Source organism: Pipistrellus kuhlii, unplaced genomic scaffold, assembly GCF_014108245.1.
Source record: "Pipistrellus kuhlii isolate mPipKuh1 unplaced genomic scaffold, mPipKuh1.p scaffold_m20_p_24, whole genome shotgun sequence".
NCBI lineage: Eukaryota > Metazoa > Chordata > Mammalia > Chiroptera > Vespertilionidae > Pipistrellus > Pipistrellus kuhlii.
In genome coordinates this window covers 9,485,330-9,504,886 of record NW_023425523.1, presented here as the reverse complement: position 1 = coordinate 9,504,886, position 19,557 = coordinate 9,485,330, and the positions used below count along the sequence as shown (strand labels likewise).

At 56.2% G+C, this 19,557-nt stretch overlaps 1 protein-coding gene across 3 annotated transcripts in view; it reads left to right on the top strand.

The window, feature by feature from the left end:
- NOTCH2 (notch receptor 2) overlaps positions 1-19,557 on the top strand; it is a 133,462-nt gene extending 113,905 nt beyond the window's left edge. For all 3 annotated transcript variants that reach the window (XM_036452551.2, XM_045586972.1, XM_036452552.2), the window contains 14 exons: positions 191-375; positions 1,075-1,207; positions 3,114-3,350; positions 4,539-4,651; positions 5,555-6,060; positions 7,313-7,660; positions 8,386-8,528; positions 8,733-8,943; positions 9,662-9,758; positions 11,350-11,515; positions 12,407-12,708; positions 13,445-13,592; positions 14,164-14,261; positions 15,107-19,557. In XM_036452551.2, the coding sequence (XP_036308444.1) occupies positions 191-375; positions 1,075-1,207; positions 3,114-3,350; positions 4,539-4,651; positions 5,555-6,060; positions 7,313-7,660; positions 8,386-8,528; positions 8,733-8,943; positions 9,662-9,758; positions 11,350-11,515; positions 12,407-12,708; positions 13,445-13,592; positions 14,164-14,261; positions 15,107-16,495 (4,076 nt within the window). In that variant the 3' untranslated portion in view covers positions 16,496-19,557. The remainder of the gene's footprint in view (positions 1-190; positions 376-1,074; positions 1,208-3,113; positions 3,351-4,538; positions 4,652-5,554; positions 6,061-7,312; positions 7,661-8,385; positions 8,529-8,732; positions 8,944-9,661; positions 9,759-11,349; positions 11,516-12,406; positions 12,709-13,444; positions 13,593-14,163; positions 14,262-15,106) is intronic.

Genomic DNA, 19,557 nt, shown 5'->3' with positions numbered 1-19,557 from the left:
TAAGTGCAACAAAGGCATGTACCACTTTCAGGGCTTGTTTATTTTCAACACATTTCCAGTGTCAAGGGCCCTGAATGAGTCGGGAATAAAATCCGATGTGTCCACCTGCTTGATTAGTTTGCTCAGAGTTGGTCTGAACCTGACACGCCCTGTGTCTTCTGTGACACGTCTTCTTCCGCCCGTTCCCCAGGGCTGACCCCCGACCGCTTGTGCCAGCACTCGGGCGTCTGCATCAATGCTGGCAACTCGCACCACTGCCAGTGTCCCCTGGGCTACACCGGGAGCTACTGCGAGCAGCAGCTGGACGAGTGCTTGTCCAATCCCTGCCAACACGGGGCCACCTGCAGGGACTTCGTTGGTGGATACCGATGTGAGGTGAGTCAGAGGCAGGCACACGGCGGAGTCCTTCCGGAAGATGGTGCAGCTATTGCGAGCACTAGCGTATTGAATTTAGCTGCATATGTCTTATTTCTGCACATTTTAACCAAGCGCCATTCCAGCATTTCCTGTGAAAGTATAAACGTGTTCCTTTCAGGCCCCTGTGCCATAAGTTAGCATAGCTGTAGTAAGATATCTTCAGAGGTCTGGAGCCACCTCACTTCCCCGGGGTTGCCTCTGCTCGTTTTAACATTCCGAGCCAGTATTCACCGCCTGAGCCTGGAGATGAATAAATGTAATACCTTTTACCACCATCCACACAGACGACTTGGCTCAGTCATAGCATCTTCATCCCATACAAGGGAATGCATCTTTTAAAGATGGGACCACCCGCCCACAGGAGGGACAGGAGTTTTGCACAGGGATCCCGTCTGAAACATCCCTCAGTATCCAGTCCTTGCCATCCGTTACGGTGGCTTTTTCAGCGGGAGAGGTCGATGCTGGTGGGCGGCAGTCAGCCCCGCTCAGGATGAAGGTTGGGAGGGGGGTGATGTCAGAGAAACATGCCGGAGCCAGGACCAGGGAGGGGAGGGGGGGGAACCGCAGAGGTCACGATATCATGGCAGATCTCGTTTGCGCGTGGTCTGTTTCTAACGATGGTCCCGTATTTCTTGTCCTTCTGTCTGCCCCCGGCAGTGCGTCCCAGGGTACCAGGGTGTCAACTGCGAGTACGAGGTGGATGAGTGCCAGAACCAGCCGTGCCAGAACGGGGGCACCTGTGTCGACCTCGTGAACCACTTCAAGTGCTCCTGCCCACCAGGCACCCGCGGTAGGAAATCAGCCTTGTCCATTCTCTGTCCGGGGCATTCTCTAAGTTACAAATGCAATTTTAATGTTGAGGAGAGGGGGTTAAAAATCAGATATTACATGGTCTGAATTCTGGTAACTCGGCCATTTCATTCTCTCAGCTCTTGCCTGGCTCTGAGGTTCTGACTCATGTCCTTAGCGCTGTCTGGGTCTTGCTGACATCTGATGTTCCATGAAACACAGAATGTGGAAATCATAGAATTTTGCAACAACATTAGCCTCGTGGCGAGATTTCTTGGAGCTTCGAGGGAAAACAGCCAGTGGCCCCTTGAGTAAATAATTCCCATTTACCAGATGATGTATCTTTTTTTTTTTAAACCTGCCAAGTCTTGTCCCCCTAAGGTGGGGAAATGAATGGATGGAAACTATTGACCGATATTCATAAGCCTAAGGAGGGGCCGGGTGGCTAACCATTGCGCTTTTTCCTAATGGCTACTGATTTTCCCAACAGAATTCACTGAGCATTCTATCTTTAAACAATGACTTAAAATGGCACCTTTATCTATCTCTCAATCCCCTGTATATTTGGGAGTTTTTTCTTGGACTTTCCTGTTTTGTTTTGTGAATTTATCAGTACTACCCTAGAGGTTTTAATTCTTTTTCTTTCTTTTTTTAATATATTTTATTGATTTTTTTTACAGAGAGGAAGGGAGAGAGAGAGCTAGAAACGTCGATGAGAGAGAAACATCGACCAGCTGCCTCTTGCATACCCCCTACCGGGGATGTGCCCACAACCAACGTACATGCCCTTGACCAGAATCGAACCTGGGACCTTTCAGTCCACAGACTGACGCTCTACCACTGAGTCAAACCGGTCGGCGAGGTTTTAATTCTTATGGATCTTCTTTTCCAGAGTTTTCTGGGCTATGGTCATAGTTTTTGTTTTTGTTTTTGTTTTTTCCCATATGATTTTAGCATCAGACTGTCTATTTAAAAATCCTGTTGTTATTTTTATTGGAGTCACATTAAATTTCTAAATGTGTATAGAAAAATCTGACATCTTTATGATGAGAAATCTTCATTTATTCATCTCCTGTGTCTTGCATGACCATTTTAAAGTTTTCACATTCGTAGATATTTTATCTTTTGCTGTTGCTATTGAAAATGAGGTCTTTTCTTACATTTCTCTTTCTTTTTAATACTACATCTCACACTCATGTACGCTACACATTCAACCAGTAGGAACTCAAAACTGTTTCCCTTTCTTTTGTAGGTTTTTTTTTTTTGTTGCTTATGGAGTCATTTCTAGAATAGTCATTGATTTCTTATGTTCTTTTCTCAAAAGCATTTACAGATATTTCTGCTGGATGGCTCATTTGCATCTATTGTACAGTAAATGAGTTCTGCTTTAAATAAAATAACCGTTGAGGTCTCAACAGGATATTTTCCCTCTGTTTTTTAATATAAGAAACTAGCACACTTAAACTATTGTCCAGAAGAATAGTCAGTGGGTATGAAACTTTAAAAAAAATCTTTCAAAGTTTAGATCCAATTCTTACCAATATTTTTACCTGCTTGTAGTCTATGCAGTTATTGTTATGTTCTCTTTGGAACAGTTTTTATATTTTGAATCGGGAGCTCCAGTGTCCTCGTCTCTCAGGTGAGACACACAGAACCAGCTGCTCGCTGGGGACTGTCATTGCGTGGAGCGCACCTCTGAAGCCCTAAGCACACTCTTTCCTTTGCTGTCACTGGTCCCCAGAAGAATGGTGGCCGTCGTGGATCAAGAGTGTACTTTGCCTAAGAGGTCTCTCCACAGATGGAGGAGAGGACCGGATTGACTTCGAAATGGCAGCCGGGGGGACCTTCCCTTGCAAGAGAGCAGGGTTCCCAGAATGGTCCTAATTCTCGCTCTCCTCTCCCCCCAGGCCTGCTCTGTGAAGAGAACATTGATGACTGTGCCAAGGGGCCCCACTGCCTCAACGGCGGTCAGTGTGTGGATAAGATCGGGGGCTACAGCTGCCGCTGCCTGCCTGGCTTTGCCGGAGAGCGGTGTGAGGGGGACATCAACGAGTGCCTGTCCAACCCGTGCAGCTCGGAGGGCAGCCTGGACTGCATACAGCTCACCAACGACTACCTGTGCGTCTGCCGCAGCGCCTTCACAGGTGAGGCTTCTGCAGGAGGAGGCCAGGCCCGTGGGGCCTGCCCACACCTGAGGGAGCTTTTCTCAGGCAGGAAAGCTAGACCAGCTCCAGTCAGGGCCCAATTTCTTCTGAGGTCTGTGCTCTATCGATTCTATACTCAGTCTATAATCTCCACATTTTCTCTTCTGCTATACATTGATTTTATGTATATCCCATATATTGTATATATGCTACATACACACACATTTGTAGTATATATACATTTATGTAGCAGAGATACAAAAAAAATATTGATAGAATGTTGGGAGTAATTGAGCAAAATCACAGTTTTTAAAATATATTTTATTGATTTTTTACAGAGAGGAAGGGAGAGGGATAGAGAGTTAGAAACATCAATCAGCTGCCTCCTGCACACTCCCTCCTGAGGATGTGCCCGCAACCAAGGTACATGCCCTTGACTGGAATCGAACCTGGGACCCTTGAGTCCTCAGGCCGACGCTCTGTCCACTGAGCCAAACTGGTTAGGGCCAAAATCACATTTCTTTATTGCAATAAAATACACATAAAGTTTACCATCTTAACCACTTTTAAGTGCACAGCTCAGTGGTGTTCATCACCAGCATCCATCCACAGGGCTCTTTTCCTCCGAGCAAAATACCAGTGGGGAAATGAGCCCTGGAAAGTTAAGCTGTATTTTAAAGCAGCACCAATCAGGCTTCAGAAAGGCTAAAAAAAAAAATGATTGAAAAGAGATGTTATGGATGAAAATTCTCTATAAATTGCAAATCAGCACTTATCTATATTGGTCTGGGGTAGTCTTTCCTATGAAGGAGACGATGTTAACAAAATGCAGTGAACAGTTTTGCTCATGTTTCCTTTGCCTTATGAAAGCTAAATGCCTTCACTAAAAAGCTGTGTCGTTTTCCTTTTTTCTTTTTTGGGTGATGGTCTTAGAGTCACTTTTCATGTCCGTCCTGTTCTGTGAGTCAGGTGGGAATGTAGGCCAGGCCTGTTTGTAGTGGAGATGAGACAGGTGAGGGGGTGGGTCAGGCACCCTGAGGCCGGCGTGTGCTTCTCCCTGTCTCTGTGGCGGAGACCTGAGCGCTCGTACCTCCCGCCCCACCTCTGACCTCTGACCTCTGACCCTGGGCTCTGCTCAGTAACTTGCACTTCTGCCTCCTAAAGCTCCTTTTCATGTTCTGCTTTGAGGTCGTCACTGCGAAACCTTCGTCGACGTGTGCCCCCAGGTGCCTTGCTTGAACGGAGGGACCTGTGCCGTGGCCAGCAACATGCCCGACGGTTTCATTTGCCGTTGTCCCCCGGTAAGTGCCGTGCTGCCTCCGGAAGGCGCATGCTGCCGTCATACGGTCCGGCCGGGCCGAGCGTAGCCTGGTCTCCCCACGCTGCAGGGAGGCTTTCAGGGTTCTCCGTTTCAGCTCCCTTAGGAGGAAGAGCTTGGGTTTTCCGTGTAGAGCTGGGATACTGACACAGCGAGCGCCCTACGCTGCGCCTGTGGGTCTCCGGGAGCACCCAGGGACCCTGCACGCAGCGGGGGGTGCTCCCCGCAGAGAGGACCGCTGTCTCTGGCTGCGGGCGCTGCGCTGGCCGTGGTCTTGCTCGCTGCCCCGCTGGGGGCAGAGTTGGTTGGAAACGCAACTTCGCTGGCATTCCTCCGCAGGGGCTGTTTGGGAGCAAGCTGCTTCTTAAGCTAGAAGGAAGCCTGTTTTAGCCATCTGCTGGGCAGACCCCCTTTGCCGCTGGCAGAGGCTGACATCTCCCTTAGGCAGAGATCCCTGTGTGGAAGCACCGAGGGGAAGCCTCTGCAGGCGCCTGAGCTGGGGCTGTGCAGGAAGCGCAGGGATGACTGCCATGGGGAAGTGTATTTACCCAGGACTCCGGAAGTGGTTCCCACACTCCCCAAAGGCCTTAATAAGCGAGGACGATGGTTAGGAAAGGTGCTAACGGATACAGTGTCACCTGCGTCTTGTCCCATCACAACCTGTGGGCTTCATTTGGACGTGACCTTAAGTGGGTAGAGCCCACATCGCCCCACGGGTGGACTCAAAGAGGTCCCTTCTTGCAAGTTGGCCCCGTTGGCTGTGTGGAGGAATCTGAGGTGTCTCGCCCTTGCCTCCCTAGCGGTGTGGCCGAAGGCTCGGGAGGGGACATGGGACCTGCCCTCCAGAATCCATCCCACAGCCTCATCTGTTCCCTGGTTTCCGCAGGGGTTCTCCGGGGCGAGATGCCAGAGCAGCTGTGGGCACGTGAAGTGCCGGCGAGGGGAGCAGTGCGTCCACACGCCCTCGGGGCCCCGCTGCTTCTGCCCCAACCCCCAGGAGTGCGAGCTGGGCTGTGCCAGCAGCCCCTGCCAGCACGGGGGAAGCTGCCTCCCGCAGCGCCAGCCCCCGTACTACTCCTGCCAGTGCCCCCCGCCGTTCCGGGGTGGCCGCTGCGAGCTCCACGCGGCCCCCACCAGCACCCCACCTGCCACCTGCCACCGCCAGTACTGTGCCGACAAAGCCCGGGACGGCGTCTGCGACGAGGGCTGCAACAGCCACGCCTGCCAGTGGGACGGGGGCGACTGCTCCCTCACCATGGAGAACCCCTGGGCCAACTGCTCCTCTCCGCTGCCCTGCTGGGACTACATCAACAACCAGTGCGACGAGCTGTGCAACACGGCCGAGTGCCTCTTCGACAACTTTGAGTGCCAGGGGAGCAGCAAGACGTGCAAGTAAGGCTTCCCGGTCCCTCGCAGCCGAGGGAGACTGTCACTAACACACCTCGGTTTCCTGTTCTCGCTCCTAACCACTCCAGCGCTTCCGCCCGACCCGCCTCCGCTTTCAGACTGGTGCCCGAGGCCCCCTGCTCCCTGGCGCCGGCCTCGTCCCACCGCGGCGCTGCCTGGCCGGCAGAGGTCCCGGGATGCTCATGGCACCGCCACCCTCTCTCTGCCTATTTCTGCCTTCTCACCTGCGGCTCTCGTGACCTCCTGGGGAAATGCCTTTTGGAAGTGGCGTTGGCCACTCTCGGGCAGAGCCTCTCCCACGTTAACCTGCCTGCGGGACGGATGGAAAGGTCTGTACCTCTGCCTGCTCACCCACTCCTTCCCCAGCCGGGCTTGTCGGGAAGCGGAGCTAGGTCAGGCCGGGCAGCCCGCTCCTGGTCTTGGCTTCGCAGCTCCGGGGCGCTCTGCGGTTCACGGGGAGACTCTCCCGTTAGCTATCCCGTCTCGTTGCCTCTGATGAGTTTTCCACAGCCTAGGGAGGCGTGTGGGTCTTTCACGGGTGAGGGAACCGAGACCCAGGGGTTACGTTGCCAAAGCACACCCAGCGCTTCCTATCGCCTCGGCGCTGGCTAAGCAAGCGTGGCAGCTCGTGCCGGATGGAGTGACTGCCCCATGTAGTGGTCTGTGCAGCATTTAGGTTCCAGGACTCGGTTTCCCCTTCCTGGTATTTGAAAGAGGCCGTACAAGTGAGATGTGGTTTCCTGTGCGGGACACACACACCCCCCCGGCCCACCTTCCATAGCTGGGATTCAGTGTGGGTTGGGAGGGATAGAGGCCACATGGACACGGTCTTGATGGCTCGGAGCTACGTATCCAGGTTCTGGAGGCACCTTCGAGGGTTACCTCCTTCCGATGCCCCTGGTTCCCTCGCCAGGGCGATGCAGACAGAAATAGAGGCAACACGAGGCAGGTTGATCTCCATCTTGTTTGTACACTTGACTTAAAAACACGGTGAGCTGCCAGGGCCCCTAGCCCGCGTGGCACAGTGAGCACTGATGTCTCTCGTTGAGGGCATGCCCCCTACTCTGTGCTCTAAGACGGCAGGGGCGGGAGACCAGGGAAGGCTTCACGGGGCATGTGGGGCCTGACAGGAGCCACAGGAGATGGGTAGGAGAAACCCAGCGTCGTTCCCAGTGGGAAACCGAATGGAGCTGCGGCCTCGTCTGAGCACCTCCCCCCGGCCCGCCTCCCCGCCCAGGTACGACAAGTACTGCGCGGACCACTTCCGGGACGACCACTGCGACCAGGGCTGCAACAGCGAGGAGTGCGGCTGGGACGGGCTGGACTGCGCCGCCGACCGGCCGGAGAACCTGGCCGAGGGCACCCTGGTGATCGTGGTGCTGATGCCCCCCGAGCAGCTGCTGCAGGACGCGCGCAGCTTCCTGCGGGCCCTGGGCACCCTGCTGCACACCAACCTGCGCATCAAGCGGGACGCCCAGGGCCACCTCATGGTCTACCCCTACTACGGCGAGAAGCCGGCCGCCCTGAAGAAGCCGAGGCTGGCACGCCGGTCGCTGCCCGAGGATCCAGACCAGGAGGTGGCTGGGTACGTTTTGGGTTTCTGAGTTGTTGTTATTTGTTTGTTTGTTTGTTTGTTTTTTATTGACTTGAGAAAAGGAGAGCTAGAAACATCAATGATGAATCATGGGTCAGCTGCCTCCTGCACACCCCCCTCTTAGGGATGGAGCCCACAATCCAGGCATGTGCCCTGAATGGAACCATGACCTCCTGGTTCATAAGTTGATGCTCAACCCCTGAGCCATGTCGGCCGTGCTCTGAGCGTCTTAAAGCTTAATTTTATAAAGCTGAGCCCTTCGATACACACAGGAAGTCATCCGGTAATCCATGGAAATGCAAAGCCCAGACAGATAGCACAGCCACCAGGTAAAACAGGCGCACGGTCCCAGGATCTGCGTCTGAGAGTAAAGGGGACCGTGAGCAGGAGGCGAGAGGCAGGGAAGCCTCCTCAGGTGCCGGGCTCCCCAACCTCTCGCCAGGTCGCTTCACACCCCTTTAGCGGGACACCTCTCTCGCATCCATCGTCGGCGTCTCAGCTGTGTGCTGCCTCGGTCAGAGGCTGGGACTCAGCCCAGGAAGGGGAGGCATCCCCTAGGCAGGAATCAGTGTGTAGGATCTGAAGGAGAAATAGTTTAACTTCTGAGAGCTTTCTGGAAGAGGCAGCACCACGGAGCAGAGAGGCGGACGCTGAAGGAGACAAGGAAGGCTTGTCTTACTCGTTCCCCTCTCTCCTCTCTCCCCGGGCACCCACAGCTCTAAGGTGTTTCTGGAAATCGACAACCGCCAGTGTGTTCAAGACTCGGACCAGTGCTTCAAGACCACGGACGCAGCCGCAGCTCTCCTGGCCTCTCACGCCATCCAGGGCACGCTGTCCTACCCGCTGGTGTCTGTCGTCAGTGAGTAGCACTGCTTTGGGGGAAGATGGGGAGGTGGGGGGGGGGGGGGAGGGCGTCACCTGGGGACAGAGGGGAAGGGCACGCTCCTCCACATTGCAGAGCTCTTTGCTTTGGGGGCTGGGAGCTCGCAGCGGCCCTCTGGGTGAACGTGAAGTGGGGCGGTCGATGTTTTATCGGCACCTTCCCTGTCGCTCGCACTTCCAGGTGAATCCCTGGAGCCCAAACCCACCCAGCTGCTCTACCTCCTCGCCGTCGCCGTCGTCCTCATCCTGTTCATTCTGCTGCTGGTGGTCGTCCTGGCCAAGCGGAAGCGGAAGCACGGCTCCCTCTGGCTGCCCGAAGGCTTCACCCTCCGCCGAGAGTCCAGCAACCACAAGCGGCGGGAGCCGGTGGGCCAGGACGCCGTGGGGCTGAAGTAAGCCACCGCGCCCCGCGGGGACCGGCAGGGCCAGCGCAGGCAGGCGGGGCGTGGGGGGTGCCGCCTTCCGCTCCGGTGGCCACACGCCGGTGCCCCCTGGGAATAATATCCCTGGTGACCGCCGCTAAGGATAATGATATCCCAGAACTGCGCAACAGCAGCCAGAGGCCGGTGCTTCCGACCTGCACGCGTGCCTGTCGCATCGCATTGGTGCTCAGCTTCTGTGCTGAGGCGCACGTTATGTTCCGTTTTGTTCATCCTCACCCGAGGGTATCTTTCCCCGTTAATTTTGAGAGGAAGTGGGAGGGAGGAGGAGGAGAGAGAGAGAGACAGAAAGAAACATGGATATGGGAGAGACACATCGATTGGTTGCCTCCCACACACATCCTGACCAGGCCAGAGACCCTGCACCCCAGGTTCGTGCCTTTGACCAGCAGAATCGAACCCGAGACTCTTTCATATGTGGGCCAGTGCTCTAACCACTTGGCAACACTGGCCGGGGCAAGCACACACCTTTGTTGTAAGCGCTTGATGGGCGGGAAAGAAAGGATGCTTACTCAAGTAAAGGAACGTAAAATGCTGCCCATCCTCGTGGGCCAAAAGCGAGGATAGAGATGAGAGTGTGTCCTGGTGGGACGGGTGTGGCAGTCCTCCGGATCCCGTTGGTGACATACCTCTTCTCTTGTTTTCCCTTCCTAACCCCGGCGATTGTCAGAAACCTCTCAACGCAAGTCTCCGAGGCCAACCTGATAGGTTCTGGAACCAGTGAGCACTGGGTGGACGACGAAGGGCCCCAGCCAAAGAAAGCCAAGGTGAGCTGGCCACCATCGGCCTCACGCGGGGCACATTTCCGTTTCCGTCCTTGGGAGCAGGGGCGTCCCAGATGGGAGTGATCCTCTTTATACGTTGCTCGGGCAACGGCTATCCCGGGCTGTCATGAAAGGCAGGGATCGCTAGGTCATGGCTGGCTTCGGACGACCTATGTATGTTTTCGATAAGAACTCTTAAGAATAATAAAGCCAGCCTGCTTCCTTCCTGAAGTGCCCTAGATGGAAGCCGAGTAAGGACTGAGGTGTGGAAATCCAGTGTCCTGCTGCCTCCATCTCACCCTCGCTCTGTCGGGCATTTCCCCACTGGAAGGGAGGGTGGGGTTAACAGCGAAGAAGCCAGTGGCCGTCGGATTTAGAGGGCTTAGTGGCCATCGGCTGTAGGGGACCGAGGAACGAAAGCCATTTAGAAGTAAGAGGCCATTCGGGCTGGGGCTGAGGTGGAAAGGTCCATAGCTGTACGTGGCTGGGACATGTGTGTGTCCCGTGGGGATTCTCAATCAGCATGAGGAGGTGGACCTCGAGTGTTACTGGCATGCACTGAGCAGCACAGTCCAGTCAAGTCCAAAACTCTGCTGCTTGGTAGCTGGCAAACTATTTAACCTCCCTGGGTGTAATTACCCTTATTTGTAAAATAATGCTGTTAATAGGGACACTAATCATTCTTTTCCATGTGAGTTGTTGTGGGGATTAAATACAGCAGTCCTTTTATTTCATGCTAAATATTCAGTAATAGGCGGCTGCTTTTAAAATTGAAATAAATTATTATTGCTCAACAGATATTTCCCCGGTGCTTGCTCTGTGCCGGGCGCTTGTTTGCACAGGGCGGCAGCCCCTGTTCTCGGGAACCTCAGTCTGTCTGGTGGTAGAGACTGGGGTGCAGGCGTCCGGGAGCGCCCCGCACGTGGTCAGGAAGGAGAGGGGAGCAGAGTGCTCTTCAGGGCCCACAGGAGGGATGGAATCCAAAGGCATTTGACGGGGGGCGAGGGGGGGTGGAGGGTAGGAGTTAGAGCACATGTGTCAAACACAAGGCCCGCGGGCCAAATCCGTCCCGCCAGGCCTTGCAATGTGGCCCACACCGCGCTGTCATCACTGCACTCCGCTGCGTTTCCATCACAATGACAGTTTATGACTGTTCAGTAAACCATTCGGCCCATGATTTAGGCTGGATTTTAGATTTTGGTCCCTTCTCTGATTGAGTTCGACACCCCTAAGTTAGAGGATTGGGAGAGACCGTGGCAGACAGAGACCCTGGTAGGAGTTAGTCAGAGGCTTGGGAGAGACCTGGCAGACAGGGAGCAACAGGAGCAAATGCCCAAAAGCAAGGAGATGGCATCTTGGGGCCTATACATGGCATTTAGGTAGGCAGACACGTCAGGTATTAAGGCTGAGGCTGGCGTTTGGGCGGTGGAGGTGGGAGAGCTGGACGGTGAGCAGGACAGGGGAGCAGGAGCTGTGAAGGCAGATCTGAGGTTCCAGGCGGGGCTGAGGGGAAGCTGGCGGGACGCTCGGGACTGGCTTCGCCCGCAGCTCCTGGTGCGGGCAGCTTCACAGCCAGCGTGCCGTCCCTTTGCAGGCTGAAGCCGAGGCTTTGCTCTCGGAAGACGACCCCATCGATCGGCGCCCGTGGACGCAGCAGCACCTGGAGGCCGCAGACATCCGCCGGACCCCGTCGCTGGCCCTCACGCCCCCGCAGGCGGAGCAGGAGGTGGACGTGCTGGACGTGAACGTCCGGGGCCCAGGTCCGCACCCCCCGCCCCCCCAAGGCCATGCCTGTGTGGGTTCTCTGTTGTCCCTCCCATATCTGCTCTGCTTGGAGATGTGCCCCAGCCAGTTTCCCAGGCGCTGAGTCAGCATGAGGAGACAAATGCTTGAGGAATACAGGCACGCAGACATGAACTCACAGAGCAGACCCTGGAGAGGGGTGTTGGGGGGTAGGATCTGGCACCGCTTCACGTCCAAGCGTGCTTGCAAGCACGTGGGCTGATTATATGAGACAGATTTCATTTACTTTTTTGTGGTGTTTTGGGTGTGGGTTTGGGGTGTGTTGTTTTTGTTTTTGTTTATTAATCCTCATCCCAGGACATTTTTTCCATTGATTTTTAGCGAATGGGAAGGAGGGGGAGAGACAGAGATACGTCAATAGGTTGCTTCCTTCAGGCACCCCAACAGGGCTAGGGATTGTACCTGCAACCGAGGTACATGCCCTTGAGTGGAATCGAACCTGCAGCCCTTCCGTCTGTGGGCCAAACCGGCTAAGACGAGATAGATTTTTAATACAACAGGAAAAAAATCATATCGAAGCAGAGGGATGGGGAATTCATTTGGCTGAAACTTCCGGTGCCTGTAGCTCTGTGAACACTGAATATTTTAAATTGTCCATGTAAAAATAACATAGCCCTTAGAAACTTGCCCAGAAAGCTTGTTTAACTTCGAGAAGAACCCTTCTTGCTGCCTCCTTACCCTTTCCTGGGGGGCCGTTCCCAGAGGCAGAGCAGGTGGCCGGCGTCACCAGAAGCACAGGGATCCTTCCCAGTCGAAGGACGTGCCTCACGTTGAGCTCTCCGGCAGTGGGGCTCACGGACCACGAGTGCCTTTCTCCTTCTGAGCTCCCAGCTTCTCCTTTCCTGCAGACGGCTGCACCCCGCTGATGCTGGCTTCCCTCCGAGGAGGCAGCTCAGACCTGAGTGAGGAAGATGAAGACGCCGAGGACTCATCCGCCAACATCATCACCGACCTGGTCTACCAGGGGGCCAGCCTGCAGGCCCAGACGGACCGGACCGGCGAGATGGCCCTGCACCTGGCTGCGCGCTACTCCCGGGCCGACGCCGCCAAGCGTCTCCTGGACGCGGGTGCGGACGCCAACGCCCAGGACAACATGGGCCGCTGCCCGCTCCACGCCGCGGTGGCAGCTGATGCCCAAGGTGTCTTCCAGGTAAAGAACGTGATCCCTGGCATCTTCTCCTTGTTGAGGCGTTTGGCATCCCATCACACTCACTCAGTGATTCTTTCCGAGAATAAAGCAGGTGGCCGAGCCGTGCTGGCTGGATGGGAAAGCCGGAAAGGGGAGGCAGGCGGACTGACCTCATTGTCTGTGGCCAGGTGGCGGTGGTAGAGCCGACAGCAGCGCTCTGAGTGCGAATCACGTGGTTTCCTGAGGAGCCAGAATGCCTCCCAGGGGAGCGGAGGGAGGGGAGTGGTGCCCGTGATGAAGCCTTGGCTAGCGGCAGCTTCTGCCGACAGGTTTACCTGGCCACGTGGGCTCCCACGGGCTCCTCTGTGGCTTTCTTTACGTGAGTCACATTGCGCTCCTGGATGCCCTTGTATGGTACCCTTCTCAGGACACTGGAAGCATCCCGTGCACCATGCTGGAGGGGGTGGTATTTTCCCACATCCCTCTTCTTTCTTTAGAAAGTAGCGGGACTTCACTTTACCTGGAGCCATTGTCTCGAGCACATGTTCGTTCGTTTGTTCGTTCATTCATTCATTCATTCATTCATTCCACAAACATCTGTTGATTGATCCTGGTAGAGACTTGGGCACAAAAAGAACAAGACGTTTCTCCCCCTCCAGGGACTCACAGCTCAGCTTCCGCTACGTCGCCCTGGGCTCTTCTCTCAGCGTCATTCCGTTCACCCAGGTGACGCTGTCCCCTGTGCTTTCCCTTCCAGATCCTGATCCGCAACCGAGTGACCGATCTGGACGCCAGGATGAATGACGGCACCACGCCCCTGATCCTGGCCGCGCGCCTGGCTGTGGAGGGGATGGTAGCCGAGCTGATCAACTGCCAAGCGGACGTGAACGCCGTTGACGACCACGGTAAGGACGCGGCGGGGTTGGGATTCTGACCGGCAGAGCGTTCTCTAAAGACCTGTGTCGGGTCCAAACCCACTGAAGGTTCATTTGTCCATCCAGTCTTTCCTTTGCCATGCTGAGCTGGAGGGGCTGAGCCATTGGGAGGTGCGTGGATGAAGATGGGAAGGAATTGATAGGGAGGGTTTGTTCAGGGCCTCGAAGCGAGTCTGTGAAAGGTGTGCCTGTGTGAGCTGCCTGGCCTGCGTGCCACTCTCATGAGGACAGGAGCCGGAGTCCCTGGGATGGGGCACCGTTAGAGGGCCTAAGAATGCATTCTGGCGTGTAGCGCATAAATACTGTCATCGGGGCAGCAGGGTCGGTTCTGCCCTGTGGAGGGCGGGTGCACCACAGACAAATGGGCCCAATCCCGGGAGGTCCTTTGGAGGCGGAGCAGCCTGCACGCAGTATTCCTAGAACAAAGAAAGGGGGGGATGCTTGGACTTGGTCCTTGGACCCCACGGGGAACTGACTTCCTGATGCGAGGGGCGGGACGGGTCCTCTATGCAGTCTGCTGACACCAGCGTATCTCTTACAGGAAAATCCGCTCTCCACTGGGCAGCGGCTGTCAACAACGTGGAGGCGACGCTTTTGCTGCTGAAAAACGGGGCCAACCGAGACATGCAGGACAACAAGGTGCGGTCTGGGCTCCGAGCGGGAGGGAGGCAGGCCCAGCGTCTGAGGCCTCCCTGTCTCCCGAGGCTCCGCCTGTGATCAGTGCAGACAGGGGTGGGACCAGGCTGGGCGGGAACTTGAGGAAGGGCACCAGGCTCCCCCGGGAAGGGCCGGGGCTGAGTCTCTGCCCTCGCGGTGCGCAGCCGGCTGCAGGCTGTTCTGCACATAACTCGGTGCAGCCTCACTGCCTCTCTCGTCTCTGACGGCCCTTCTGCTGGGCCCTGCTCTGCTCTTGCTCACTTCCTCTCTTGTTTGCTTTCCTGCTGCTCTTCTCTGTTCTTGGACACCAGGTGTTTGCCTGTTTGCTTTTCTTCCTCTGAGTGTTAGGTCAGGCTTCCCCCTCTGGCTCACCTTCCCCCTTCCTCCTCCTTAGTTCTTCTTTGTGCCTGTCCTTTCTCGCTCTCTTTTCCTTGTCCCTGTTTCCCCAGCTCCACCCATGCTCCAGGTTCTCCCCTGCTGCCTTGCTTATTTCTAACTCGTTCGCCTGCTTTGATGAGCTCAGTGCCCTTTTACGACTCTCTGCCTCAGCGGCGTGCTTGAGTCCGCACAATCCCACCTGCAGAGACCCCGTCCTAACGGCAGCATTGGTTCCTGAGCTGGGGTAAAATAGTCGTCCTCTTTCGCCCGAAGCATAGATAACCCGTTAGCACATACAGAGACAGTTTATCGGTGGCATTAAAATTTCACCCAGGGAGGCAGTTTGGGGGAAATGTCTAGGGCGGGCGGGGTTATAGTAAAAGGATGGAGACGCATTGCTCTGTTCTCTACCGTCACTCAACTGTGCTCTCTGTGGGCCTTCCCCGCAGGAGGAGACGCCTCTGTTCCTCGCTGCCCGCGAGGGGAGCTACGAGGCCGCCAAGATCCTCTTGGACCATTTCGCCAACCGGGACATCACCGACCACATGGACCGCCTGCCCCGGGACGTGGCCCGCGAGCGCATGCACCACGACATCGTGCGCCTGCTGGACGAGTACAACGTGGCGCCGAGCCCCCCGGGCTCCGTGCTGACCTCCGCCCTCTCCCCCGTCCTCTGCGGGCCCAGCCGCCCCTTCCTCAGCCTCAAGCACACTCCCATGGGCAAGAAGCCCCGGCGGCCCAACGCCAAGGGCGCCGTGCCCACCAGCCTCCCTAACCTGGCCAAGGAGGCCAAGGAGGCCAAGGGCGGCCGGAGGAAGAAGTCGCTGAGCGACAAGGCCCAGCTGTCGGAGAGCTCCGTGACTCTGTCCCCCGTGGATTCCCTGGAGTCCCCTCACACCTACGTGTCCGACGCCACCTCCTCCCCCATGATCACCTCCCCCGGCCTCTTGCAGGCCTCGCCCAACTCCATGCTGGCTGCGGCCGCGGCCCCCGGCCCCGTCCACGCGCAGCACGCACTGTCCTTCTCCAACCTCCGCGAGATCCAGCCTCTGGCCCACGGGCCCGGCACTGTGCTCCCCTCGGTGAGCCAGCTGCTGTCCCACCACCACATGGTGCCCCCGGGCAGTGGCAGCGCGGGCAGCGTGGGTAGGCTGCATCCGGTCCCCGTCCCCGCAGACTGGATGAACCGCATGGAGATGAATGAGAGCCAGTATAACGAGATGTTTGGGATGGTCCTGGCACCAGCTGAGGGCGCCCCTCCTGGCATCGCTCCCCAGAGCAGGCCGCCCGAAGGGAAGCATATGGCCGCCCCCCGAGAGCCCTTGCCCCCCATCGTGACTTTCCAGCTGATCCCCAAAGGTGGGATTGCCCAGCCCGCCGGGGCGCCCCAGCCTCAGTCCAGCTGCCCTCCGGCGGCTGCAGGCCCCATGCCCACCATGTACCAGATCCCGGAGATGGCTCGTCTGCCCAGCATGGCGTTCCCCGCTGCCGTGATGCCCCAGCAGGACGGGCAGGTCGTTCAGACCATCCTCCCTACCTACCACCCTTTCCCGGCCTCCGTGGGCAAGTACCCCACCCCGCCTTCACAGCACAGCTACGCCTCCTCCAACGCCGCCGAGCGCACGCCCAGCCACAGCGGCCACCTGCAGGGGGAGCATCCCTACCTGACCCCGTCCCCGGAGTCTCCCGACCAGTGGTCAAGCTCGTCGCCCCACTCTGCTTCTGACTGGTCAGACGTGACCACCAGCCCCACGCCCGGGGGCGCCGGAGGAGGCCCGCGGGGACCGGGGACCCACATGTCTGAGCCGGCACGCAGCAACATGCAGGTTTACGCGTGAGAGAGCCCGCCTCCGGGGCAGGGACCGAACTGCCCGTTGTAAATGCTGCTGGGGACAGATGAAGGTCATCCGGGAGAGCAATGAAGAAATCTCTGGAGGCACGGGAGAGGAGATTCCCTTACCTTTCAGCCACCGCCCATCGGCGTCGTTGGCCCATCGGCGTCGTTGTCAGCGGCAGCGCGTGTCTGCAGGGCTCGGGGAGGGAGCCACACGCCTCCTCATCTCCTGCCCGTCAAGCCACGTGTGTGGAAATGCAAGATGCATTCGAGACTTGGGACCATGTTTACTCTCTTTCTTGGAGAACGGGCGGACGGATGCTCAGACGTTCTTGCAGCCGCCGGGACTGCGTTGTACCGCCCTGGGGGCTCCCGCCCCGTCCGTGAGAAGATTCCACGGGGAATGGTCCCCGGAATTCTAGCCGGACTGACCTGTCTCATCCTCTCAGCCCTGGCAATTCTTCTGACTTCGTTTGGTGCTCTGAGTTTGGCACCTGTCTGTGGTCGCAGCCACACCAGCAAGGTACCGGCCCGGCCTCTGGGCCTTGAACCATTCCCGCCCTGGGACGTAACTCACTGCCTTTTCCCTCCCGTCTTCCACTCTCCCCGGGGGCCGCCCGGGGTGGCTTTGGTTACGGTTCTCGGCGTAAACCTTCCTGGTTCTTTGGAAACGGACGTTCGGCATCCTCCTGCCTGACAGCATTCCTGGAAGAGGAGCAAACTATTTTTCCTTCAACCCGATTTTGGGACAGGAGATCCCTTCCGGAGGCTCCCCGAGTTGTCTGGCCTGGACGCACGGCTTCGTGGAAACCTTTCGGGAGGGAGGGTGAGAGTCCGTCTTTCTGTTCGCGGGCCTGGCCGGTGTGCAGTTTTACCCTTGGCAGTGTGGGGACTATGACCCTTTAAAAAAAAACACACACACACAAAGACTTAGAATGTTGGAATAACCAAGAGATGAACTCCCTGATGCAATAAGTGTTCCCACTGCCTATCCCCCCTGGCCGGCTGTGCACTGACTCCCCTGGGAACCCCATGCCTCCCCCTACACCCCCACCCCCTGCAGAACCCTCAGGGGCTCCCCTCACTCACCCAGCAAGCTGTCTGTGTATTGAGCCTTTCCTCCCATCGGTCCTCACAGAAGAAAATGTCTCAGGCGATAGTCCCTCGCCTTCCAGAATGGAACTGGCCTCGGCTCCGGGCAGCCCTCTTCTCTCTCTGATCACGGGCCCACTCCCCCAGTCCTCCTTCCGCACGGGATGGGCAGAGTTCCTGGTGCCCCCAGTGGGTTCTCGCCGAACACAGGGATCTTCAAGGGCAGGAAGTGGAGCTTCGGCCTCGCTTTCTTGGGTCAAAGTCGGACCTTTGGAAAGGGAGGAGCGACGAGGCAGCCCTTGCTACTCTTTGCCACCATCGCCTTTCCTTGGAAGCAGTCATGACATCTCCTTTTAGGTCACTAGCAAGCTTATCAGGGACACTTTTCTTTCCGAGAGTCACCGTGTAGGTGACAACGGACAGTTCCAGACTCGCTGTCCTCGACACCCTCATGTTCGGTGCGGAAATGCGTCTCACCTAAGTCTGCTCTTTGTGTTTGTGGTCTTGGCAGCTTCCTTGACCCTGGTCAGGGGCAGGAGTGTTCTAGGTAACACCGGAGGTAAGAAGATAAAGGATAGTCCCTCCCACCACCCCCTCTTCTCCCCGAGTCGGCACATCATTGGTCCTGTGGCCACACTGTCGCATCTCCCTGGTGCTGTGCTGTCATGAGCAGGGGGTAGACGTTAATAGGGAGCTGCCTGCTCTGTTTTGATGTGAATAAAAGTCTTCCTTCCTGCTGTGGCTGGCAGTGTCCACCAGGGCCTCCCTGCTTTATCTGCCTGTGGCCCCGCACAGAGAACCCCAGTGTGTCTACAAACGATGCTTTTCAGTCCTGCCCAAGTTCATGAGCCAAGAAGAATTCGTTCTGCTCTCCCATAAGCAGGCTGTTGATTCGTTCTGCATTTCATTCTCTCAGGTGGCCGCTCTCACCAGCCCCTTTCGTCATGTGTGACATTCTGTCACTCTAGCTGCTGACTCTTGTCCGGGGCCCCATTTGTTAATTCACAGGTGGGGGACCACCTGTCTGACTTGCCATGGACCCCCACACCTGCCCCTCTTACTGAGAGAGTCACCTTTGATCCAGCAGCTTGAATCTTTTATAACCTCCCTTGCCGAGCGCCGTAGGCCTCACTCGCTTGTTTCTCCGTGGAGCCCATTGGGTTTCGGGGAAGGAAGGAGAAAGCTGCCGTCACAGACCAACAGGCTTCAGTGATGAGGAAGGAACTGCCTTTCAGGCCCTGGTCGGTCTCTGAGACTCTGAGGACCCTTGGGTTGTATCATATCTAATAGAAGGGACAGTGAGTTGGAGACTCGCTTTCTCATTTGGTTCTGAATGGCCGACGAACTTTTTAAGGGGACCGAGCTTTTTATACCATATATAGGTCAACCCCCCACTTTTGGTCTATTTTTATAAATTCTTCCTTGGATTCTTCCGTCATTCTCTGGGAATAGATTTTTTTGTTTGTTTCTTCTGTTTTGTGTGAAGCATCGTTTGCTGACTTACACGATGGTGAGAGAGGTAGGGGTTTGAGGGCAAGAGAGACTTAAAGTCTTCAGTGTAAGCCATCAGCTATGATGCTCAAGTCCATTACGGCATCTGACGATTAAATTGGCTAGCTCCCAATTCTTGCACAGAAAGGAACCAAAGGTGGAGTGTGCTGTCGGCAGGTGGCTGGAGGAATTTGGCCTTGACCAATCCATTGACTGCATGATGACCCTTCGATTGGACCCCTGAGGCTCCATCCCTAACTGTCTGGTACTACGCTCCTCCCCTGTGTACATTTCTCCTAAGAGTGATACTATATGTTTGTACGAGAAGGCCCATAACCAATAAGATGACTGCATATTCCTCACTAGGCATAGTAAGGAAAATGCACACTTTGTTTGTACTTTTCAACGTTTCATCCTAAAAGTAGTTAAGATAAAATTTATACGAACCCATTCTTATCACAAAATAAAACCAGTTACATGTCA